Consider the following 25,783-nt stretch of genomic DNA (forward strand, 5'->3'; position numbering starts at 1 on the left):
CTCCTTGGAAGAAAAGTTATGGCCAACCTAGACAGCATATTAAAAGCAGAGAAATTACTTTGCCAACAAAGGTCTGTCTAGTCAAAGGTATTGTTTTTCCAGTAGTCATGTATGGATGTGAGAGAGCTGGACTATAAAGAAATCTGAGCACCAAAGAACTGATGCTTTTGAACTGTGGTGTTGGAGAAGACTCTTGAGAATCCCTTGACTGCAAGGAGATCAAACCAGTCAGTCCTAAAGGAAATCAACCCTGAATATTCATTGGAAGGACTGATGCTGAAGCTGAAGCTCTAATACTTCGGCCACCTGATGGGAAGAACTGACTTATTTGAAAAGGCCCTGATGCTGGGGAAGATTGAGGGCAGAAGGAGAAGGGGGCAACAGAGGATGAGATGGTTAGATGGCGTCACCGACTCAATGGACATGAGTTTGAGTAAACTCCGGGGGTTGGTGATGGACAGGGGGGCCTGGAGTGCTACAGTCCATGGGGTCTCAAAGAGTTGGACGTGACTGAGTGACTGAACTGAACTGAACTGCATGGGAGACTTGCACATCAGTTAACAAAACATACTGTAAACCTATAATTCTTGAAAGAGTGTGGTATAGACAGATCTATTGCACAAATACATAAAGAATTTTGTGGTCCCATGAGGACACAGAAGTTATTACCTTGTTTACTTGTCTATGTTGAACCCTTAAAAAAATCTGAATGGCAGATGAATAAAAAACAAGGTCCTACTGTATAGCATAGGGAACTATATTCAATGTCCTGTGATAACCATAATGGAAAGCATATGAAAAAAGAATATATATATGGATAACTGAGTCACTTTGCTATACAGTGGAAATGAACACAATATTGTAAGTCTACATTTCAACCAAAAATTTTAAAAAACTTCTGGCACCTAGTAGGTGCACAGTAGGAATAGCTGGCTAAGGTCACAGTTCTGCTCAAAGAGGGGTGAGGAGAGGGGCTGGCAGGGAGACACAGGAGGGCTCAGAAGGCGGGTGGGTTTATGGTGGAACCAAAGACCCAGAGGCAGTGAGGACACCGTCTCTCCTCTTGACCCCACTTCGTTTTCCCCCACAGCACTTGCCATCACCTGATGGTTTTGTATGTTTCATAGTTTATAACTTTATTGCAACTTGAAGGTAGGGACCTTAGCCATCTTGTTCACAGAGGTATACCCCTGGCACATGTAGTAGGTGATTGGTAAACTTTTTTAGGGCTTCCCTGGTGGCGCAGTGGGTAAGAATGCACCTGCCAAGGCCAGGGACATGAGTTTCATCCCTCCAAGAAGATTCCACACGCCCCAGAGCAACCAAGCCTATGTGCCGCAACCACTGAGCCTTCGAGCTGCAACTACTGAACCCTGAGCGCCTAGAGCCTGTGCTCCACAAGAAGAGAAGCCACCACAAGGAGAATCCCGCACACCACATCCAGGAGTAGCTCCTGTGAGCTGCAACTAGAGGAAGTGCCTGCAAAAGCAACAAAGGCCAAGTGCAGCCAAAAAAATACTCATTAAAAAAATATTTTTTTACTTTAATAGTGGCATGGTATGGAGCTATAATAAGGAACGCAGAGCAGCGTCAAGCACAGGACGGCACAGATGTATCATGGACCGGGAGCAGCAGCCCACGGTGGTCAGTGGACAGCCACGCTGTCCGTCTTGTCCAGCAGCCTGTGCCAAATGTCTAGAATAGTACGTGGTTCAAAGTAGACTCTCAGCAATGAATGAATGAATGGATCCAGCAAGTCGGCCCATCGCAAAGTAAGGATGGGCGCCAGACGCAGCCAGGAGACGGAGGAGCCTGGAGGCTGCTGGACGGCGGAGCCTGTGACCCGCGGACCGCCAGCCCTCCCTGCCCACCCGCCCCCAGGCGACCCACCTGTACTCGTAGTCCGAGCCGGCCTTGGCGGAGCCGTCCTCCGTGCGGTAGTCCACGTAGAAGGTGCTGTTGCCCTCGCCGCCCTGGCAGGTGACCGACAGCAGCACGGAGCCGCAGTTCTCCAGGCAGTGGTAGAGGCTGGGCTCGAAGAAGATGCGGCTGGCGCCGTCGTCCTCGTCCTCGCCGGGGCCGTCGGCCGGGGTGCCCCTGCGCGAGGCGTCCACCGCGTGTCTCCGCAGCACGTTGCCCGCGCCGGTCATCAGCCGCGTGGCCTGGATGCGGTAGAAGGCGCGGCTCTTCTGCTGGTGGAGCAGCGCGTAGTAGTTGGCGATGCCCACCAGCTGCTCCAGCTCCTTGTCCGGGTGCTTCTGCTTCAGGTCCTTGAGGATCTGGATGACCTCGCGGCGGCTGGCGTCCAGCTCGCGGGCCTCGGCGGGGCCCGGGCCCAGGCCGCCCACCTCGCCCGGCGCCTCGGCGCCCACGAACGTGCCGTCCAGCTCGATGCTCTTGGGGGGGTCGCCCTCGGCGCCGATGATGATGCCGCTGCGCGGGTCGGTGCGGTAGCGCTTGTACACGTACTTGTAGAAGAGCAGCCGCTTGTCGGCCATCCAGGCGAACACCACGCACACCGGGAAGAAGACGAGGGTCAGCAGCGCCTCCCACACCTGCGGGCGGCCGCGCGGGTCAGGATCGCCGCGCCGGCAGGGGGCGCGCTCGCGGCCCGCCCGCCGCCAACCTCCGCAGCGCCGGGTCCCTGCCCTCACCCGAGCTCCTCTTCTGAATCTCTCCCCATCCGGCCTTCCTGCTGTCTCTGCCTCCTGCCTCTCTTCATCTCAGCCTCTCCCCGTTTCTCTGTGTCTCTGTCTCTCCCTCCATCTGTGTCTCTCCCTCTCTCTGGCTCTCGTCTCTGCTTCTCCCTGCCTTTCCCCATCTTTCTGGCTAGGCTGGTCCTTATCTCTTTTTCTCCCTGCCTCCAGTCTCATTCTCTATGTCAGCTGGCTTGTTGTTTGTTTGTTTGTTTAAGCTGTAAAGGTATTTATTTATTTATAACTAATGTTTATTTCTTTATTTGGCTGCACCCGGTCTTAGTCTCAGCATGCGCGATCTAGTTCCCTGACAGGGGTCAACCCCACGCCACCTGCACCGCAGCGCTCCGCGTCTTAGCCATTGGGCCGCCGGAGAAGTCCTTATGTCAGTTGGTTGTCTATCTTTCCTCCTCCGTTTCTTCCTTTCTGGTGGCCCCTGTCTCCTTGTCTCCGTTGTCTTTTATATCTTTTTTAGATACCTACCTCTCTCTCCTATGAGATTCTTCCCTGTACCCCCGGCTTCTCTCTTTATGTCTTTATGTCTCTCCTGCCCTCACCCTTTTTCTCTCTCCCTTGGTCGCATCCATCCATCCATCCACCGTTTGTCACGCTGCTCACGTGCAAAGAACACAGACATCCTCAGCCACCACCAAGTCAGGGACACGCCCCACCCTGTGGTCCCAGCCCCTGTCCAGGGGCAGTGCTGGTCTCTCTCTCCATCTTTTTCTCCCACCTCATTGCCCCTCCGCCCCTCCTCACCCGAGATGCCTCCACTTCTCCAAACTCCACCCATCACCCAGGGTCTGCCCTCTTCCTTGCCTCCAACTCCTCCCCCCCCCCCTCCCAGTGAATACAGCCTTTGCCAGATTCTCCTTCCGTAGGATTTTTTTGGCCCTTAGGGATTGGACTCTGACTCTAAAAGAGGCACAAGTTTGGCTCATCGTCTGACAGCCTCATAAAGCAAGTTCTCATGTTTACATGCTACCTCCCCAGAGAGACAGGGCAAGGCTGAGTTTAGACCCCGGTTCTAGAATAGGGATGCCCAGGCTCTTATAAGTAAAATGAGGACGTTCCAAGACTGAATGAGCTCACGCACTCCTAGCACTCAGCCTTGTCAGTTACTGATACGTGGAAGATAGACAAAATGTGAAATTAATGTGATCGTTATTACTAGTGGGCTTCCCAGGTGACTCGGTGGTAAAGAATCCGCCTGCCAATGCAGGAGACCCGGGTTCGATCCCTAGCTCAGGAAGATCCCCTGGAGGAGGCCATGGCAACCCACCCCAGTATTCTTGCCTGGAGAGTCCCATGGACAGAAGAGCCTGGCCGGCTACAAGCCATAGGACCACAAAGACTCAGACACGGCTAAGCCCACATGCACTGTCTCTACTTTTATAGTACCGTCACTATATTACTATTATCTTGAGCTCTTTGCACTCTGCGGCTCAGGCTGTCCATGGTCTGGCAGAAGGTACACATAGGAAACATCCACCAATACCTGACAGTTCTCCTTGAAATATTCATGTAAAGATGCATATGTCACCTTTCTCATCAAAGATAAGGAAGAGAAGATTAAAGAGCATTTACAAATCGGATGGCCCCAGAGGTATCTTTAAAATGAGCCTGGTAGGGAAAATATCTTTAAGCTCTCATTGCACAGCCCCTTGTTGCTGTGTTTACTGGTTCAGAAAAAAATTGGACTTGGAAATAGTACAACCACACAAAGCCACCGGCAGGTTTGTGAAAAGAAACTGAATTTTCCACGCAAGCTGTAAAATGAGCTCTTGCCTTGCACTCATTGAACTGGCCAGTGTCTACGCTGTGGGCGATTCTCTCTTAATCAGAAGCGAGATCTCCAACACCTGAGATCTGCTTTCTTCCCTGCAGGTAAACAAAAGGTGATTCTAATAGATTCATATCTGCCTGTGAGGGCACCCACTGGTGGTCCAGGGGCTAAGACTGCACTCCCAATGCAGAGGGGTCTGGGTTCAATTCCAGTTCAAGGAACTAGAGCCCATATACCACAACTAAGAGTTCGCATGCTGCGACTAAAGATCCTGAATGCTGCAGTCAAATTAATGGATTGAAGAAAAAGAGAGCCTCGCTAAAATCAGAAATGAAAAAAGAGGACCTCATGTAAAGAAGAAGGGCTTCCCTGATGGCTCTGTGGTAAAGAATCTGCCTGCCAATGCAGGAGACATGGGTTCGATCCCTGGTCCGGGAAGACCCCACACGCCTCGCAGCGACTAGGCCCATGCACCACAGCTGTTGAAGCTGTGCTCTGGAGACTGTGCTCTGCAACAAGAGGGGGCCACTGCATTGAGAAGCCCAACTAGAGAGGAGCCCCCATTTCTGTGCAGTAAAAGAAAAACCCTCACAGCAAAGAAGGCCCAGTGCAGCCAACACATAAAACTGTTTAAAGAAGATGAACCAACGGTCTAGTCCAACCCCTTCTATGGTTCAGATGTATAAACCGAGGCCCAGAGGGTATGGGCTTTGCCTGAGGTCACACAGCACTTCCAGAGAAAACTCTGAGCCAGACCCATCTCCTCCCTGCCCCCGTTCAAAGCATCTAGGAGGGACTGGCATCATCTTGATCTCATGCCCATTCTTTTGGTTATTTCGTGAAAGCATTCCAGAAGTCTGGTCTCCGTGTTACTCCAGAAGGGATCCTCCAGAACCACTTCTGCACCCAGACCTGCGGCATTTCACACTGTCTTCCCTTTGATGGAGCCAGCTCCTTCTCAGGAGAAACCTCCTCCCTCCCGATCCCACCTCCTCCCCACAGTGTCTAAAATCCATTTCACAGTTTTGGTGTAAATCCTTGTCACGGATCACTTGGGACAACCCGAGTCAGGATAGCATCCTTTTTAAAATAGTGCCTGAGACCATGGGAAGCATCGTCTGTACTTTTCACCTTGGCAGCCAGGAAACTCAGCACCACAGTCAGGAGTCAGTCACAGTAACCGTCTCACTTCCTCCCTCATCCCTGTCTTCTGGTGCTCCACCTCCCTCTTTTCCTCACTGTGGTTTCTTCCTTCCTCCTGCCTAGATAACATCTGCAAAGAATATTTATACCTCTAACTTTAGATCTTTCCTGGAAAGAAACTATAGCTGGCAAAACTTGACAGATATGTCTGAGTAGATTATACACTTGGATAAAGGAATCCTGGGTAGCCTCAAATAAATTATGCATGTGTGTGAGAGAATTAAGCCAGGCCCATGAATAAATTATGCAAATGTAGGTGGCAATCGTGGGGCTGTGGGAAATAAATTAGGCGAACGTTTTAAAGGAGACTAAGCAATAGGCCCGTTAAGACACTGGATAAATGAGAGGCAAGTGATTATGTGAATGTGGGTGTAAATTATGCAGCTATGGTTCTAAATTTTTTTCCTACTATTGGAATAAATTATGCAAAGTGGTCTTTTCAGTGGGCTGGGTTTATGCCTAGGTTGGACTCGATATGGGTATGAATTACAGTGAAGTGGTATAAATTATCTCAATGTCAGTAATCAATTATTAATAATGACTGAACTATGTAAACCATGACTGCATGTCTGGCAAACACAAAGCTAGATTATGCAGATACAAAGTCCATGGGCAAACTATGCAAATTGCACCAAGTTACTCAAATCAATTAGCACTGTCAGAAAACACAGGGCTGGATTCTGCAACTGTAAAATGAATTATGCAAATGGGGGATGTCTAGTTGCAAAAGTGGAAATAAATTATGCGAAAGGCAGGGAGTATAGGAAAACATGTGACCATACCTGGCAAATACCTGACTAGACTGTCACATGCCTTACACGGATCACTAGGACTCTGTTAGCACACATGGCACCCTTGAGAGAGTTCAAAGATGCCATTTCCAGATGGGCATATTACAAAATGGCATCTGGTTCTGCATGGATGAGCTCTTTCCAGAGTTTGCAATGCCATCCAGACCTGGCTTGGGGAATACCCACCAGACTCCAGCCCCAATTTGCCCTCTCTGGCCCAATGCCTTTGTGCAATGCACGACCTGGACAACCGTACCCGGTGGCCCTCTCAGATGTGAGCATATGCTATGCTAAGTCACTTCAGTCGTGTCCGACTCTGTGCGACCCCACAGACAGAAGCCCACCAGGCTCCCCCATCCCTGGGATTCTCCAGGCAAGAACACTGGAGTGGGTGATGTGAGCATGCGTTTCGGCAAACACAGGCATTGACTCTCCAAGCCCAGGAGGCCACCCCTCTGGACTGTGCAGACACACATGCGCCCAGGAGATGCCCGTGCATCCTTGCTCACCTGGACCACACCCGGGGAGAAGACGGCCAGGATGAGATAAAGCCAGACGTAAGCGAAGATGCTCCAAGAGGCGGTGACAAAGAAGACCCTCAGGTGCTTGATCTTGCGGCTCTCGCCGGCCGGGATGACATAGATGCACACGGCAATGACCACAAACATGTTGAAGGCAGCGCTGCCCACGATGGTGCCCGGGCCCAGCTCGCCCGCCTGGAAGTTGTGGCCACAGACCTCAATGACAGACAGCAGGATCTCTGGGGCTGAGGAGCCGAGGGCCATGAGGGTGAGGTTGGACACTGTCTCGTTCCAGATGCGGACGGTGCCCACGCTGGTCTCGCCGTTGGCCTTGGTGATGGTGATCTCCTTCTCCTTGGATGTGATGACCTCGATGGAGGCCATGAAGCGGTCGGCGATGATGGACACACCCAGGAACATGTAGACCATGGCCACAAAGTAGACCACGGCCCGGGCTGCCTTGTCCCCCAGCGACGGGTCATCGGGCTCCCAGACGGGCAGCAGGACCCCTGGCTGGCAGCGGTTGGAGCCCTGGCAGCCCCCTGTACTGCTGGCATCGCTGTCATTGGCTGGGGGAGGTGGCAGGGAGGGGGTCGGGGTGGCCGCCCCTGAGCATGGCGGAGTCCCCAGGAGGAGTGCAAACCCCACCAAGGCCAGGGGAGCCATGGAGGGGGGCAGGGTCCTGTGGGGGAGGAGGAGGAAGTCTGGGTGAGGGGAGCAAACCCCTCCTCCCTCTTGCTCAGGAGTCAGAGCTTGTTGCAGGCGGAGAATGGGGGAGAAGCTGGGGACTAACAGAGGGAGGAGAGAGACCAGAAGAGACAGACAGAGATTCAGAGACAGGGACACAAAGAGACACTCTCTCTGTGCTAGGCAGAGGCTGAGAAAGACATAGAAAGATAAAGGCACCATGCGCTGCTGATGGACATGTAGCCTCTATGAGAAACTACAGTTGACATCACATATCCCAGGACTCAGCAATTCCACTCCCAGGAATGTACCCAGGGAAATAAGTCAAGGGTTCAACGAAAGACCCATACACAAGTGTTTACAGCAGCTTCATTGATAATAAAGCTTGAAACAAGCTGGATGCCTATTGGTAAGAGAGGTACAGGGCAGAAGAGGCACACTTCTGGAATGTTATACAGCACCGAAAAGGCGGTGCACAACTGATACAGCCAACATCGCAGATGCATCTCACAGACATATCACGGAAGGGGGAAGCTAGGCACGGAAGGACGCAGAATGAGTAAGTCTGTGGGTGAGGCAAGGTGCTGGGGGGGACCCTCAACTCATTCGGTGATTCCTATGCTTCCCAATTTGGTGCTCGGAGGGCTCCTGCTTGGGATTTGGACTGTATAGGTGCTTCTTTGTTCTTCCTGTCTCAGGTAGGGCTGGGGAGGGGCTGCTGGCGGGCCTCTCACTCACATTCTGCCCCGCAATGCTAGCACGTGTCTCTCTCCAGGATACCTGGGCCTCTGGGAAGTGGGAGATTCCTTAGAAGCCGTGACATCGTGACCCCCAGGTTGGTTTTTTGCCCCGTGTGTAGGTGTGGGGTCAGTCCTTATCTTCCTGCCTCTGGTCCTGGGCTTGAGTGGCTATGTCTGTGTGTCTAGGTGTCCTTTATAAATGCAAAATCATTTCACATCTTTCTATCCGATCAGAACCACGAGCACCACACGCCCCCCATGGCTCCAGTCTCTCTCCAAACACTGAAGTCCAAGGTCTCGCACAATCTGGTCCCCTCGTTCTCTTTCTGGTCTCATTTCTCTCCCTCTCTCCCTCCCTCACTTGGCCTCAGCCACACTGCCTCTTCCCTGCTCTTTGGACAAGTTCTTGCCTCAGGGCCTTTGCACCTGCTGTTCCTCCTTCCTGGGACACTCTTCCCAGCGTATCCTCTCCCTCTCCTCCTTCAGCTCTCCACTAAGAGGTCACCTTCCCTGACCACACTGTTCGGAATGACACCCTCCCAACTTTGGGGAGTCCCCAGCCATCTCACAGATGAGCCGACCAAGGCTCAGATAGGCTTAGTAACTTGTCCAGTGACCCCCAGCAGCCATTCTGTGGCTCCCAGTGTCTCTCTCCAAGAGTGGTCCTGACTTCCAACTCCCCCGCCCCAAACTTGTGTTGCTGTGGTAACCCAGTAGCCTATAAAACAGGCCTCAGAAAGGAAGGGAGGGGTCCTCAGGGCCGCCTGCTCCCTGACCCCTCTCTTGGCCACCAGCCTCATTTCTCCCATAACATCCATTTCTGTCTGAGAAAGTTCTTCTCAGAGTCTAGCCCACAGCCTGCCCCCAACGCACACTGGTATCCTCACGACTGAGAGCCGGGGGAGGGAGGCAGAATGTTGGCAGAACTTCCCTGAGAAGGAGTGAGTGAGTGAGTGTCTGTGTGTGTGTGTGTGTGTGTGTGTGTGTGTGTGTGTGTGTGTGTGTGTGTGTAGGCGGGGTAGAGGGGTGATTCTTAAAGGGCCACCGCACAATTACCCCCTCAGCAAGGCCTCTAATGATACGTCTAATTAGCAGCCCCTTAATTAGCAACGACTTAGGCATAATTACAGACCCACCAGGATCCAAAGCAAAGACTCACTCTCTCTCCTCCCTCCCTCCTCATCAGCCCCTAGCTTTCAGGAGAACCCAGGGCCACCTGGGAGTCAAGAATTCATCGATAGCCTCTCACCCCCTCACTCAGGGAAGGGCCTCGGCCTGGGAAGTTCTGCCTCGCATCCAACCACCTGTCCTTTCTGCCTCGGTCCTCAGGGGAAACCAGGGTCAGCCAGTGGGTGTTCTGATACCCGCCCTCCTTGCCCCGAAGCTGGGCAAAGCAGCCTGGTTCAATGGCTTTTTCTCCTGCAACACCTGGTTTCCTCTCCCTGCAGCCTTAGGAGAAGAGCAGTCAGGGAGAGAAAGCACTGGATAAACACTTGTGTGATGAGCCACCAAGAGGTCGGAGCCCTGTCACTGGGGACAGCTGGGCTGCTTCTGCTTGAGACTCCTGCCTCTGCCTTTCTCGTTTCCCCAGCTGCCCTGAAACCTAAGCTGGGTATCCAGGGGCAAAAGGATCAGGTGGAGGCCAGGGTGGGACTCCGGAGGGCAGATGGCGGGCATCATCTGTCCCTGGGGCTGTCTCTCCCCACCCTCCTGGGCCGGTGGCCAGCTGGGTCAGTGGGGAGTGCCCTAGTTCTGCCTCGCCCCCATCTGGGGGCCTCAGACACCTCATCTGCAGGATGGGGACTGCAAGCTTGAGCAGGGTGGGGAGGTCAGGCTGGCAGGCCAGGTAGGACCCCCTCTTGTCGGTAAGTAGCGCTCAGGGCAGGGGCAGGGGGTGCCTGCTGCCTGCCCCTCGGTGGGGACACAGCCTTCTAAACACTCCCGCTTCCTGCCCCTGAGCGACCCAGGTCCCCCCGCCCCCCTAGCCCTGCACATGGTGTCCCCGCTGGGGGATCCCACACAGACACACGCAGTCTTGGTGTTCAGGCTGTGATACATCCATTGGTAAACTGACACCGGGAGGGGCAAAGAGCTTGGTCAAGTCGAGAAGCTTCAAGTCATGGGCAGGACAGAGGCCCGGGGCTCCTAACCTGTGCTCGATTTAACCCACCCAGAGCCCCTCATGGGCACTCACTAGAGGGCCTCACCCCATCAGTGTGGGCTACAGGCTCAGCCCCACACCTCTCATCTCTCCCACCTCCTCTGGGGCCCCCCTTCCCAACAGGAAAGAAGAGGGACCTCAAGACTCAGAAGGGCCCTTTCCAGAGCCCTCAAGGGGCAGCGGAGAAGCTTCTGAGCTCCACTCCTTCTGGAAGACAGGTCTGGGGCTGGCACACTAGGAGAGGGATGGAGGCAAGACTGCAGGAAGGACTGGCCTGGCCCGACCCAGGACCTATTATTGCTCTGCCTGGAGCAGTGAAAGGGGCTCAGTAATTGTCCAAAGAATGAATGAGTCACGAAATGGACAGATGGCAAAAGAGGTACAGGAGTGAGACGGCAAGAGGGACGGGGTCCCGTCAATAGGAAGAGGAATGGGAGGGCAGACTGAAGACAGGACCAGTTCGGTCTTCACTACAGAGGGCACGGTTAGACTGCGAGAATGCCTCGGGATGCCAGAAATCAGGCAGGGGCAAGCAGAGGAGCTCTGAGCTCAGGGGAAGGATGGGCGGGTGCCAACTGGGAGGACGGGGTGGGGGAGCTCGGCGGAGGAAGGGAGCGGAGTTTGGGGGACTCCGTGCCTCCCGGGCGAGCCCACTCTGAGGCGGTGGTGGGGGGGGGGGGGGGGGGGATCTTCTTCCTCCAGGTCTCCCCTGGCCAGGGGCGGAGACAAAGGTGTGTAGGAGGCAGAGTTAACCAGGGAGAGGAAGAGGGGAGGAAAGAGAGAGGAACAGGGAGCAGGTGCCTGGAGACAGAGATGGAGATGAGAGAGGAAGGGGAGCGACAGGAAGACCCATGCGGAGATGGAGAGAGACAGAGAGGAAGGCTGAGAGCGTAGAGACCAGAGACCCAGGGAAACACACAGAGATGGCGAAAGAGGAAGGCAGGGAGAGAGACCCAGGACTGACACAGAAAGCTGGACCAGACCCAGGCATGGAGAGAGTGAGACGGAGGGAGTCAGGGACTCAGAGACAGGCAGACTCGGCAGGACCGAGAACCCTGAGAGGTGTGGAGGCACAGAAAGGCGAGACCCAGACACAGGAGGGCGGGGGCGGAGGCGGAGAACGCGAGGAGGGGGGCTGCCCCAGACGGGGCGGGGGTGTTCGCACCCCCTCAGTGCCCAGGAGGCACCCCTCCCCGGCCCGCCACGCTCCCCGAAGCGCAGGAGGGGCTGAGGATGTTGGCTGCTGGTGGTGGCCCCCGACTCCGCGTTCGGGCCCTGGTACCCGCAATCCAGGATATGCAGCCCCCTACTCTCCATAACGGAGCCCAGGGAAAAGCGGCTCCTCGAACGCCCCCCTCCACCCACCTGGGGTAGCTCATCCTTCCCCCCAGCCCTCCCTCCTCTCACTGGGGGTCTCTTACCTGCGGCTACAGCCTAGAGCAGGTTCCCCCAGCACTGGATTGGCAGTGGTGGGCGACTCCGCCCGATAGAGAGAGACAGAGGGAGAGAGAGTGAGAGGAAGAGGGAGAAGAGCTGGAGACTGAGAGGGAGAGCTAGGGAGGAGGGGAGGGAGAGGGGATAGAAGGAGGAGAGGCGAGGAGGAGGGGGGAGGGACACGGGGGAGGGGGAGGCGGCTGGAGAGGGAGGAGGGGGGCCGGGGGAGAGCCGAGAGGGCGGAGGCGGAGCCGGGGAAAGAGGGGAGGAGGAGGAGGCGGGGAGAGGGAGGCCGGCGCGGGAGGCAGGGGAGGGGCCTACAGGGAGGAGGGGTGGGGAAGGGGGGGGATGAGGCAGCCCAAGCCTCCCACCCACCCTCTGCGTTCAGCACCACAGGCAATGGACAGCGGCGGAGGGCGTGTGTGTGTGTGTGTGTGTGTGTGTGTGTGTGTGTGTGTGTGTCTGGGGGGGCGGGGTTCTGGGGGTCATTCAGCAGCATCGTCCACGATGCCCCCGCCCCCCACCAACACAGTCTCTGATCCATACAAGGACCAAAGAGGCGAAAGAGCTACAAATAGTTCCAGGCTCCCAGAACTGGAGGGGGAGGGCAAAAATGTTTTTAGCCAGAGTCAAGATCCAAATTCACATGCCGGGCCTGCAGACAGAGCCTCACAGAGCCAGCCAGAAACAACCACAAAGGCAGCCATTAATAATAATAACAGTGCAGCCCTTATCGCGTGCCAGACGTTGTTACAACATGTTTAGGAAGTGCTTGACACGTGTTGACATAACGGACCCGCCTGAAGACCCTGTGAAGGAAATGCTACTCGTCCCATTCTACAGATAGGGAAACTGAGGCACAAAATGGTAAAGTGCTCCTTCAGTTTCTACCCTTCACTGCTACACCACACACAGTCCCAGACTCAGGGGCTGGCAAGAAGTCAGGAAGTGAGTTGCAAAGGATCGGGAACACAGTTGCAGCACCGGGAACCCAAACTCACAAATCCTGAAATGGAGAACAGACACACACACATGCACACGTGCACACCCATGCACAGGCTTCACGAAGCCACAACATCACTAGTTAAAAGCCCCCAATCCCACCTTAGGGTCCACTCCCACCCAGGACAGGAGGTGATAGAGGATTTCTCCTCTGCAGACAGGCAGCAGAAGGAAGACCCTGCTCTGGCCAGTGGCCCATGCCCACCGCCACCCGTCCTGGCTGGACACCCTCAGGCTCACTGCCAGGAGGGAGAGAGACGACCCAGCTCCAGCTGCGTGCAATTTCCCACGCTTGGGCTTGGGCTCCGGGAGGTGAGGAGGTCTGGGGCAGCCAGGAATTGGTGGGCTCCAGCCTCCTGAAGACCCACTGCAGGGCACTGGTAGACAGCCTGGTCTTCACTGGTGGTGCAGATGGTCAGACTGACGTGTGGACTTCCATGGCAGGAGGTGGACAGATGGCCAGAATGACCGTAGTGCCTGCCCCTCCCCACCAGGAAGCAAGAGTCTCCCCTCCCCTCCCCAACTGCCAGGGAGGAAGCAGCGCCCCATCCCCAACCAACCTGGACCCCCCTCTCCCCTCCCCTGCTCGGGAATGGGTCCCCAACCCTCTGGACAGGGTTCTACTCCTGGCAGTATTTCTCCTGTCACCCCTGCCCTCCTCTGGTCCCTGTGATGGAGGCCTGGATTCCTTCTCTGGTGCCATGGAAGTGGCCACAGGAAGGACAATTCCTACAGCCATGGGGTCCCCTAATCCCCTGGGCTTTTCTTTGTTATATGTTTTTGGCTATGCTGAGTCTTCATTGCGGTGCACAAACTCTCGTTGCCAAGCATGGGCTCTGGAGTGCATAAGCTCAGTAGTCGTGGCTTGTGGTACGTGGGCATAGTTGTGGCATCTTAGTCCCTGGACCAGGGATCGAACCCATGTCCCCTGGCAGGCAGATTCTTAACCACTGGGCCACCAGGCGAGGTGCCCCCTCCTATTCTCGGGCTTTTCAATTAGGACTACCTTTAGTCCTTTCCAGCACAGTATAGCCCGAGTCCTGTCTTCCTGGGGCTCGTCTCAGCACTCCCCTGTGGGGACCTAAATTCAATCACTTTCTGTAGGGTGTTAACTTTGACCCCTGGTGTAAGGTACGAAAGTAGTGAAAGTGTTAGTCACTCAGTCGTGTCTAACTCTCGTGACCCTATGGACTGTAACCCACCAGGCTTCTCTGCCCATGGGATTCTCCAGGCAAGAATACTAGAGTGGGCAACCATTCCCTTCTCCAGGGGAATCTTCCTGACCCAGGGATCAAACCTGTATCTCCTGCATTGCAGGCAGATTCCTACTGTCTGAGCCACCAGGGAAGGTGTGAGGTCTAACCATAGTAAATTGCTAGTGTCCAACTCAGCATTATTCACAGGGTGTCTGACCGCAGGCCCTCTGTTACAACTTGTGGCTTCCCCATGAGTCTTTTCTTTTTTAAAATATTTATTCATTTGGCTGGGCTGTCTTAGGTGCAGCATACGAGATCTTTTTAGTTACAGAATGCCAGATCTAGTTCCCTGACCAGGGATTGAACATGGGTTCCCTGGTGGCTCAGACAGTAAAGCGTCTGCCTACAATGCGGGAGACCCGGTTTCAATCCCTGGGTGGGGAAGATCCCCTGGAGAAGGAACTGGCATCCCACTCCAGTATTCTTGCCCGGGAAATCCCATGGACGGAGGAGCCTGGTAGGCTACAGTCCACGGGGTCGCAAAGAGTCGGACATGACTGAGCGACTTCACTTTCACTTTCCCCCTGCATCAGAAGCACGGAGTCTTAGCCACTGGACCACCAGGGAAGTCTCCCACGACAGTCCTTTCCAGCCACCTCCTTTCCTCTGAGGCTCAATTTCCTTATCATCCCACTGAGCCCTCACCCAAGATCCAGAGTTTCCCACTGGGGTCTACCCTGAGCTTACGTGCAAACATCTAACCCCGAAGTCTTCCTTTGGAGGATGAACTTCCATCTTCCTCGGAGGGCCTAACTTCCTTTCTTTTCTCTGAAATCTACACTGCGATTCCACTTCAGTCCCACTCCTGGGTCTGACTTTGGATCCCCAGTCCCCAGAGTCCCCTCCCTCAGTTCTTCCGGGGAAATCCGGCTCCCGACATTCAGCCTGGCACATCGTGAGCCCTTGCCAAACGCTTGCCGAACAAAACGATGGAGACGAGAGTGAGTTTGGTTCCTTTGGATATAGAAATCATCGCCACTGACCAATTCTCATGGAGGGTGAGATCATCCCATTTTCAGATGGGAACACTGAGGCACAGAGAGGGGAGTGCGGGTTACGGGCACGCGGGGGCAGGGTCAGAGCAGGATCCACGGCTCCATCACTCCGAGGGTGGGTCTCGGCGGACCAGCCCCTCCTTCAGGATGTTTCCCCCACCATGAAGGTGAGCGCCCCAAGGCACTACCGCAGACCTGGGGTGGGCAACGAGTGGGTGCTCAGGAAGCCAGGGTCTCAGCAGGCCCAGAACCCACCCTGTCCCCCAGCTTCTGTAGCTGACGTCTCCTCTGCTCCACTTGACGCCGAAGCCGGGTCAGCACTAGCTCCGAGGCCTGGATCAGGCTGTGCTGTGGGGAACAAGAGGAGGAGGAAGGAGGCGGGCAGAGCTGGGATGGAGCTGGAGGGGTGAGGGTTACACCGCACCCCTCAAAGCTGGAAGCTTAGCCACAACCGGAGGTTGGAGAGAGGACCACCACGTGGGCGGAGGGAACGGGTCTCTGTGATGCGGTGAAGCACAGACTCAGGGCCATGGCCTTCTGTGAATTTCTAGCGGGAGGAACAAAGCCCAGCCCCAGATGTGCGGGTCTGAGGTTAGAACTTGGGACGGAGGGGAAGAATCAAGACGAAGGGGAGCTCGAGGTGCACGGGAGCAAGGACTGACCACTGAACAGAGGCTGAGGTTAGAGCACGGCAGACGGGGACAGAGGTGAGACCCTGGCAGAAAAGGTTAGGCCCACAGGCCCGAGAAGGAGCAGACCACAGTGGCCAAGAGAGGAATATGTCACCACACAAGGGACGGAGCCAGACCCGGGCTGGAGGGTCAGAGTGGGGAGGTCACTGCGCAACAGCTTGACAGAGCACGGCAAGAGATGCTAGTGCGTGAGAGCGAGGTGGAGGGGAAGCCCCTCCCACTCTGGCCCAGCCTCAGACCCCTCCTCATCCTGGTCTACCGGGGGCCCACCCTTCATGCCATGCACCTCACGCCTTTTCCCTGGGGCCCGGCCTCTATCTCTATGTGATCTAATCTGGACCATTCCCCTGATGGCTAGGCTGAAGGAAGAGGCCCCAGCAGAACCTTCAGAGGAGGCAGTTCAAGCACTCAGGTGAGACCACGTGGGGAAGGAGCCTGGAGTCAGGCCAGAGGCAGGGGGAAGGCAAACAGCAGATAAGGAGACAGAGATACCTCATAGCTGAAGGGTGGGTGTCAGGCCACAGGGAGAAGGTCAGAGGTTATACTACACTGTGCTTAGTAGCTCAGTTGGGTCCAACTCTTTGCAACCCCCTGGACTGTAGCCTGCCAGGCTCCTCTGTCGATGGGATTTTTAGGCAAGGATACTGGAGTGGGTAGCCATTTCCTCCTCCAGGGGATCTTCCCAGGCCAGGGATCAAGCCTGGGTCTCCTGAGCTGCAGACGAATTCTTTACCTGCTGAGCCACTGGGGAAATCTTGTCTATGTTTGTTGGAGGTTAAGTAGAAAGGGATGGTTGTAGGCTGGACCTTGGACCTCGGGAATGGGTTGGATGTTAAACCATAAGGGCAGTGAAGCTGATGTGGGAGGGTGAGAGGTCAAAGTTCAGGAGAAGGCTGGCCGTTTGGCAGCAGGTCAAGGGCATGACCCCAGTGGAAAGTTCAGAGGTTAGACCAGAGTGGAAGGGCTCGAGGTTAGACTGTGGCAGAAAGCCGGAGACAGGCTGGAAGTGAGATTCCCGGGCAGGGTGAAGCGGGTCACACATGAGGAGGAGGGGGTGGCTGCAGGGGGAGGGCCGAGGTCAGTCAGGGGGCAGTGGGAGGGTGCAAATAGCTCACAGACGGATCCAGGCTGGGGAAGGGGCAGAGTCAGACAGAGCGGGGGGACGGAAGGACAGAAGTGCGGGGGGCTGAGGGAGGCCAGGGGGACGGGGGTGACAGATGGCGCAGCCAAGCCCCCTTCGCCCCTCGCTATGAGGCCGCAGCCCCCTTCTCCTGGGCCAACAGGAGTCACACCCCGCCCTCCACACCCAGGAGGAGGCCTGCAGCCAAGACTGCCCCCCTTGCCTGAAGGTGGGCTCAGGCCCCAGAGCTCCCTCTCCCCTGAGGACACGCCCTCACTGAGGCGGGTGAGAAGTCCCGCCTCAGGGCCCCTGGCTACCTGCAGGATGTGCACGCCCTTCAGGGAGACCACGGCCAGCTCGCGCAGCCCGTCCCCGGTCAGGTCCACATGCGCCATGGCCAGCAGGGGGCTGGAGAAGCCCCGTCGCCACAGCAAGCGGAAGCCACACGGGGCCCCGGGGAGCCCACGCCCGGGGCCGCAGTACTTGTAACAGAGCAGCTCCTGCAGGGGTGGGGGGTCAGGGTCACACGGTGGGCGTGGGGTCATGGGGGTGGGAAAGGGTCACACAGGGGGACTGGAGTCACATGGGGGGATCAGAGTCACATGGGGGGATCAGAGTCACATGGGGGATCAGAGTCACAAGGGGGATCAGAGTCACACGGGGTTGAGGTCACATGGGGTGGTCAGGGTCACACGGTGGGCATCGGGGTCACAAGGGGATCAGGGTCACACAGGGGGATGGGGTCACATGGGGTCAAGGTCACACAGGGGGTCAGGGTCACATATGGCTCAAGGTCACATGGAGGGGTTGGGGTCACATGGCGGGGTTGGGGTCCCACGGGAGAAGGCAAGCGGCACAGGGCATGGGCTGTGACAGTCCCACCCCTTGGCCCTACCTGTCCATAGGTGGCCACCAGTACTTCCGGCCGCCCGTCCAGATCGATGTCGGTGACCAGGCCACAGAGGACACTGTCAAACTGGTCACTGCCCGGCAGGAGAAGCTGGTCTTCGAGCCCCCGGCTCAGCAGGTCGCTGGGGGTCAGAACACGGCGGGAAGACTGGGGTCAGGTGCAGTGCCCACCACCCCGAGCACCAGATCCTCACGTGTCAGGTCTGGAGGCTCTGTTCCTGCTGAAGCCTGGACACCCTCGTCTCCAAGCCGGCCATCCTCCTATCCACCCAGAGGTGCTCAAGGCATCTCCGATCCGGACACTCACACGGTCCCCTGAAGGTGGGATCATCTCAGTCCCATGTAGAAACCCACACCATTCCTTCTGGGGACCCTGCCGCCTCCAGTCTGGACACATGCGTAGTCCTCTGGAGCCTGGACCCAATACTGGACACCTTCACGGCCCACCAGGTGTGCACAGCTGGCTTGTACTGGCTCACAGGAGCTGACTAGGCCATTTTCAGAAACCCTGAGAGCGTGCTGGCATTGTGTCAGTGACTCGAAATCCCACCATGGTGAGAGCACTGACGTGGGCAGACGTTACAAACCAGGGCTTTCTCCCACACAGAGCCGGTGGTTAAATATCTGCGACATGTTCTGCACCCCAAGGAGCTTTCCAGGTGGTGGCAGAGGCAAAAGAACCCACCTGCCGATGCAGGTTCGACCCCTGGGGTGGGAAGATCCCCTGAAGGAGGGCATGGCAACCCATTCCAATTCTGTTGCCTGGAGAATCCCATGGACAGAGGAGCCTAGCAGGCTGCAGTCCATGGGGATCACAAGGAGTCGGACCGAATAACCTAGCACACACCCATCCCAGTGGGGCTGGACATCTCAGTTCCCACCCCGAGGTCTCAGCACATCTCCTACAAGTTCTAGATTAAAACACTCGGTGCTTCTCTCCCTGGGACATGGACACCTTTACCCACCCAGCCCTGAACCACCACACCCAAAGCTTTACTTTCTGTGGAGAATGAACAGGTTAGGCCGTGGTGCAAAGGCACAGGGCCCGCCCGCCTCCATGTGCCCCTCACCGGTACACCACCGCCGGCTCCAACATGCTGGCCACCAGCACGCTGTACTCCTCCTGCTGTGGCCTGTCCTCCATCTCTGGCGAAGGAACAGGTGGGGGAGGTGTGAGCGGACAGGTCCCAGGTCCCTCCTCCCCACCCCTCCATACCTGAGAGGAACACAGGTTAGACTCCTAGAGTCGGACACGACTGAAGCGACTTAGCAGCAGCAGCAGAAAGGCTTGACGATGGGTTGGTTACAGGTGGAGGGTTAGAGGTTAGACCACGAGAGGAGGATGGAGGTCAGAGGTCAGGAGGAGGAATAGGTGTTGGATAACAGTTTAAAAAGCCCAAGGTTAGGGGACTTCCCTGGTGGCCCAGGAATTAAGACTGTGCTTCCAGTACAGCGGATGCAGGTTTGATCCCTGGTTGGGGAACTAAGAACTAAGATCCCACATGCCCTGAGGTGCAAAGTCAAGACAAAATTCAAGGTTAGACCACCAGGTTAGATGAGAACATGGTTAGATGAGAATATGAAAGTCCTCAGATCACTGTAGGGGTATCAGGGGTAAACCACAGGAGGAGGGATGGAAGACAGACCACAGAGGTCAGACCAAGAGAAACACCAAGGACTTCTCTGGTGGCCCTGTGGTTAAGGATCTGACTTGCAATAAAAGAGACGCAAGTTGGGGAACTGAGATCCCACACGCCACAGAGCAGTCAAGTCCGAGCGCCGCAACTAGAGGGTTTGTGCGTAGCAAGGAAAGATCCCGCATGCCACAACTAAGACCCAACGCAGCCAAATAAAGAAAGAAAAAGAAATACACGAGAGAAGGACAGACCAGAATAAGAGGAACAGATCAACACGTGGGGGGAAAGAAGAGACCTCGAGTCCGGGGCCAGTGCTGAGTCCATGAGAAGAATTTGGGTCTGAATGGCAGCAAGACACAGAATGACAAGTCCTGAGGCCCGAGACGGGGGTCAGGGGAAGTGGCACAGTGAGGGGTGAAGGTTAGAGACACCAAGGGGAAGGCGGAAGTTCAACTCCAGGGTAAAAGGTCAGGTTAAAGGTTAGACCACCACCGGGCCAAGTAGCTGGGAGTGAAATTCAGGAGCGTGGGGGGAGAGATGGGGCAGGGTAAGTCCTGGGCCGGAGTGGGGCACCCAGGAGGACGGAAGGAACGATGGGAGCAGGACGTTTAGGGAGAGGGGTACAAACGCGGGTGGGGGGAGCCGAGCCCACGCCCGGAACTCACCCTCGGGGGCCGAAAGGCTGAACACGATCACTCGGGAAATGGGGCCGTCCTGAAGGATGGTCCACGTCTGCAGGACCTCTGTGTGGAGGGCGAGGACTCAGGGCCCCGCCTTCAGCACTGAGTGCGAGCCCCAGTCCCGGGACCCACCCCCAGCCCTGAGCGCCCCGGGCCCCGCCCAAGCCTCGCCCAAGCCTCGCCCAAACCCCGCCCAAACCCGCCCCCAGCCTGCACTGCCAGCCCCGCCCCAAGCCCGGAGTGCCCGCCCCACCCCAAGGCCCCGCCCCTAACCATGTCCGAGCCCCGCCCCGTCATCACCTCGACTCTGCTGGTCCACGTGGGCGACGCGAACGTAACCGCTCTGACAGCCCAGAGCTGAGAGTCGCCGGGATGTGCCGGGCAGGTTGTGCACGTCAAGCCACAGGACGCTGGGGGTGGACAGGTGGACAGAGGGGCCCCCGGGCCGTCACCAGGTCCCAGCCCCCACCCTCTATCTCCGCCTCCCTACAAGCATCCACCCCACCCCTCCCCCTAGAAGAGCCTTGGGCCTCCTCTGGGCTTGATTTCCCTAGGGCTCAATTCCCACCACCCACATTTCTCGGAGCCCGCCTGCCCCGGTCCCCGCTGGCCTGTCGGGGGCTCGCCTACCTACTGGTCAGGTTTGTGAGCTCTGGGAAGAGGTTTTCCACAGGCTGTTCTTCAAACTGATGCAGTCCCTCGTTCTGGGGGAACCGAGACCCGCCACCCGCTTGGAGTCAGTGGCTGGTTTCACACACCGCCCTCCACCCCCGACCCCCCCGACCCCAGTCCACGGTGGCCCCAGCAGGGCTCTGCTCACCACGCCTCCTCCGCCTCACCTCCTTGTACAGATGAATGGCTGGGTCATTCCCACTCAGGAGAAACACGGTCTCCAGTTGATCCCCGACCTGGACCCTGAAAGCAAAAAACTCTAGAACACCAGTATGGTGGACCTTGAGTGTAGTAGAGTTCGTCAGTTTTAAAACCCTCCTCTTGAAAAACTCTTGCTTGTGAGAACCCTGTCCTTCTAGGCTTCAGACACTGAATCCACAGTGAAGATGCAGGACTGTAGAAACTGACCCTTGAAGAATCACAGGATTGTACAGCTTTCCAATCTCAGAAACTCAGCATGTTAGAACCTTCTGTTTCTAGAGCCCTCGCCTGCTAGAATCTTCATTCTGGATGTGGGTTCAGGAATGAACATGGAGCTCTGAGAATGGGCTGCAGAACCTCAGAACACTAGTATCTCTTTACCCTAGAACCCCAGTGTTCTAGAAGTTCTGTTTTCTGTCTCCTTCAAGACACTAGAACTTTTGGAAATTGCCATCATGGTATTCAGACTGAGAATTGGTAGACTATCCAGATCATAGAACCCAGAATATTAGTGGGTTAGAAACTTCAGTTTCTCAAACTCTCATCTGATAGACCTGAGGTTGGCCAATTATGACCTGCAGGCTAAATCTCACTCACTGTTTTGTTTGGCCATGCCACATGGCTTGCACCGTCCTAGCTCCCTGACCAGGGATCGAACCCATGCCCCCGGCTGTGGGAGTGCAATCTTTTTTTTTTTTTTTTAATTTTAAAATCTTTAATTCTTACATGCATTCCCAAACATGAACCCCCCTCCCACCTCCCTCCCCATAACATCTCTCTGGGTCATTCCCATGCACCAGCCCCAAGCATGATGTATCCTGCGTCAGACATAGACTGGCGATTCAATTCTTACATGATAGTATACATGTTAGAATGCCATTCTCCCAAATCATCCCACCCTCTCCCTGGGAGTGCAATCTTAACCAAGGGACCACCAGGGGAGTCCCTCCCCTGTTTTTGTAAATAAAGTTTTATTGGAACACAGCCACACATATTCATTCATACAGTGTCCATGGCTGCCTTCTTGTTACAGTGGCCAACCTGAGCGGCTGTGAGACAGACTAAATAGAAAATGTTTGGCAACTCCTGTGCTAGAACACTGGTGTTCCAGAATGGAATTCTTATACTTTGGGATCCTAGCACATCAGTACTCTTCATGGTCTGTATTCTGTCTCCTTGAGATATGATAATATTCAGTTCAGTTCAGTTCAGTCGCTCAGTTGTGTCCGACTCTTTGCGACCCCATGAATCGCAGCACACCAGGCCTCCCTGTCCATCACCATCTCCCGGAGTTCACTCAGACTCACGTCCATCGAGTCCGTGATGCCATCCAGCCATCTGATCCTCGGTCGTCCCCTTCTCCTCCTGCCCCCAATCCAGGACCTTATTATTACAGTATCTCAGAATCATCAAACTGTAGATCTTTCAGATCTTGGAATCTCAGAGCTAATAACTCAAGGAAAAAAAAAAGCATTTCTGGATCTTGGAATGCCCTAATCTAGAATATCAAAACTTGAGAGTTCTACAGGTCTGGAAATGAAGCACTCAATTAACTCTCAAATTATCTAGTTCAGGGGGTTCCCTGGTGGCTCAGATAGTAAAGAATCTGCTTGCAATGCAGGAGATGCAGGTTCGATCCCTGAGTCAGGAAGGTGCCCTGGAGAAGAGAATGGCTACCTACTCCAGTATTCTTGTCTGGAGAATTCCACGAACAGAGGAGCCCGGAGGGCTACAGTCCATGGGGTCGCAAAGAGTTGGACACGACTTAGTGACTAACACCATCTAGTTCAGGGATTGCAAAATGGTAGCCCATTAGCTGAGTATGGTCCATGGCTACCTTAAATGCATTATGCTCTAAAAAACAAAACGAGTCTGATTATTTATAGGTGGGTCTGTGGTCTTCAGTATGCTACAGCCTCTGCTCTCTCAACACACACACACACACACACACACACACACACACACACGTGCACACATACACTCCCTAATGTATCAAGCCTGTGATTTACTTACTCTGCGTGGCATAGTTGGAAAGGAGTGAACTGGAGCTCCAGGTTCAGGCAGCTCTCTGCAGGGGGAGCGGAGGCAGTTAGGTACCGGGGATGGGACTGCATCCCCCACCCTTTCCTCATCCCTCTTTCCCTCCAGGCCACACTTACGAGCAATGGAGTCGAGGTTGTACTCAGAGCCAGGCTCGTAGTCACAGTAAATGTTAAGGAAGGGGCTGCCCTTGTCCCCAGAATCCTGGGAGAGGAGACTGGCCTCAGGGGAAGGCAGAAGCAGCAAGAGGGATTTGGGGAAGACTCAGTAAGGAGGAGAAAATGGATAGATGGATGGGCTCTGGGTACCTTAATGAACGTGATCCCCACAACCAGACCCCGCTTTGGGGGTGACTTGTTGAAGGTGTCAATGGAGACAATCTCTGCATCCACTGGGAGAGGAGAGTTCAAAGTTCACATTTCAGGCAGGCCCGTGACCCCAATATTTCCAACCACGGTGACCCTTGACCTCTACAGCTCAGTCATCTCTCGCCACTACAAATTATGACTGTTGTGTCCCAGTGGGTCCTGTTCACCATCACCAGGGTAGGAGTAATCCTGGTTTCTGAGTCATCCTGAACCCGAACTACTTCAGGCCCCTATTTATCCCTGTCTTCTGACCCCAGTGCCTCCAGATTACCAGCTTTGACCCCCTTCAATCACCATCACCCTGATCCCGTTCGCCCATCATGGTGACCTGGCCCAAGACAGAGCCTCAGAAACCTTCTGAACACTACATTCCGAGCCCCCAGCCCGACGGCGCCACGCACCGGGAATGTAATTGAACTGCAGCTCCTTGGCCACGGGCCGGATTTTCTGTCGGAGGTCTTGGTAGCGGAAGCCTAGCACCTTGCCTTTAAGGGTGGCGGCCAGCAGCTCCCCGCGCCCGCCCGCGCCGCCTGCTAGCCCGTACACATTGCTCTGCGACGAGAAGCGTGTGAAGCTGTCCTCGCGCAGCGGGCAAGGCCCTGCGGCCATGGCCGCCTCCCCCATCATGTCCCTCAACCACTCATTCCCAGAGCCCCCACAGCGGCCCGCTCTACCCGTGGATCGCCGGGCGTCCGCGGGGCGCGCAGACCGATTACGTGAAGAAGCTGCGGTCGCTGCCCTTTACAAAGATGGCCGCCAGCCGGGCTGCCCTCCAGACTTTGCTTCAACGCGCTTGCGCGCTCCTGCTTGGTCCTTTTCAGGGCCGAGGCGACTGCGATTTGCAAATTAAGCAGTCCATGGGGTCGCGAAGAGTCGGACACGACTGAGCGACTTCCCTTCACTTTTCACTTTCATGCATTGGAGAAGGAAATGGCAACCCACTCCAGTGTTCTTGCCTGGAGAATCCCAGGGACGGGGGAGCCTGGTGGGCTGCCGTCTATGGGGTCACACAGAGTCGGACACGACTGAAGTGACTTAGCAGCAACAGCAGCAGACAGAGGTACATAGTATGTTTGACCAATCAAGAAATTGAGGCACAAAGTAATTTGTCTAAGATCAGTTAGAAGCCGCAGTGTTGGAACCCAAACAAGATAGCGCCATAGTTTATTATTTTAATCACATCACTTAAAACTTTTTTTTTTTTTTGCCTCATAGTGCTGCTTATGGGATCTTAGTTCCCCCATCAGGCATTGAACCAGACCCTAGGCAGTGAAAGTGCTAGTCCTAACCACTGGACCACCAGGGGATTCTCTCCCATCACCTTTAAAGTGGTGAAATGCATTCTGCTTACCCCAAGGAAACAGTTCTAGCTATCTGTCCTGGCAAATAACCTTCACCTTATCTACTGAAAAAGGCTTGGTGGCTCAGATGGTAAAGAATTTGTCTACAATGCCAGAGACCTGGGTTTGACCTCTTGGTCAAGAAGATCCCCTGGAGAAAGGAATGGCTACCCACTCCAGTATTCTTGCCTGGAGAATTCCATGGACAGAGGAACCTGGAGGGCTACAGTCCATTGGGTCCCAGAGAATCAGACAGGACTGAGTGACTAACATTTCACTTTTTCTTTCTTTACTGAAAGCTGACTTTATGCCAGTCATGTTGGCTGATGATCTCATTGAATCCTCACAGCTACCCTATTCTTGTTTCCCTACCTTCATTTATTCAACATGTATTGAGCACTTACTCTGTGCCAAGATATCCTTTATGAATTTATCTCAATAAACTCTTGCAACAACCCTGGAAAGAAGTTTATTACCCCAATTTATAGAAAACGAAACGGAGGCTGGGGGAGAATAAATTCCTTGACTGATGTGATAGTAAGTGCTGGAGAAAGGATAATGTCTTCTGGGATTCATGTATATACATATTTGTCCTTAGAAGAGCATGAAGGGTGTGGGGACTCTGTATGGTATTTCCAGAAGACATGAATTGGCCAGCTGTCCTGGCCACCTTGAATAATATTCTGTCACCTGCTTCCAGGCAGAAAGAGGACATACACACGTGCACGTGCAGACTGCAAACCTCATGAAGGCAGTGACTGGATCTCCTTTGTTCACAGTCAAGTCGCCAATACCTGGACCACAAGGTTTTTCATCAAGTGAGCATTTAGTAAATATGTTGAGATCCCGAAA

The 25,783-nt window shown here is 55.0% G+C and overlaps 2 protein-coding genes across 2 annotated transcripts in view; both read right to left on the bottom strand.

Annotated features, from left to right (window-relative positions):
* SLC8A2 (solute carrier family 8 member A2) overlaps nucleotides 1-12,140 on the bottom strand; it is a 33,919-nt gene extending 21,779 nt beyond the window's left edge. The window contains exons 1-3 of the mRNA XM_027978539.2: nucleotides 12,007-12,140; nucleotides 6,986-7,679; nucleotides 1,891-2,555 (exon numbers count right to left, since the gene is read on the bottom strand). Of these exons, the coding sequence (XP_027834340.1) occupies nucleotides 1,891-2,555; nucleotides 6,986-7,663 (1,343 nt within the window). The 5' untranslated portion in view covers nucleotides 7,664-7,679; nucleotides 12,007-12,140. The remainder of the gene's footprint in view (nucleotides 1-1,890; nucleotides 2,556-6,985; nucleotides 7,680-12,006) is intronic.
* A 3,079-nt stretch (nucleotides 12,141-15,219) lies between these two features.
* Nucleotides 15,220-24,287, bottom strand: KPTN (kaptin, actin binding protein). Its single transcript, XM_015100617.3, has 12 exons — nucleotides 23,993-24,287; nucleotides 23,532-23,614; nucleotides 23,343-23,427; nucleotides 23,197-23,251; nucleotides 21,150-21,225; nucleotides 20,941-21,014; nucleotides 20,611-20,720; nucleotides 20,296-20,373; nucleotides 19,064-19,139; nucleotides 17,980-18,115; nucleotides 17,402-17,584; nucleotides 15,220-15,620 (listed from the first exon to the last, which is right to left on the bottom strand). The coding sequence occupies exons 1-12, from the start codon at nucleotides 24,216-24,218 to the stop codon at nucleotides 15,492-15,494; spliced, it is 1,311 nt and encodes a 436-aa protein (XP_014956103.2). The 5' UTR covers nucleotides 24,219-24,287; the 3' UTR covers nucleotides 15,220-15,491.
* Nucleotides 24,288-25,783: the final 1,496 nt, after the last annotated feature.

The sequence above is a fragment of the Ovis aries genome, chromosome 14, assembly GCF_016772045.2.
Source record: "Ovis aries strain OAR_USU_Benz2616 breed Rambouillet chromosome 14, ARS-UI_Ramb_v3.0, whole genome shotgun sequence".
NCBI lineage: Eukaryota > Metazoa > Chordata > Mammalia > Artiodactyla > Bovidae > Ovis > Ovis aries.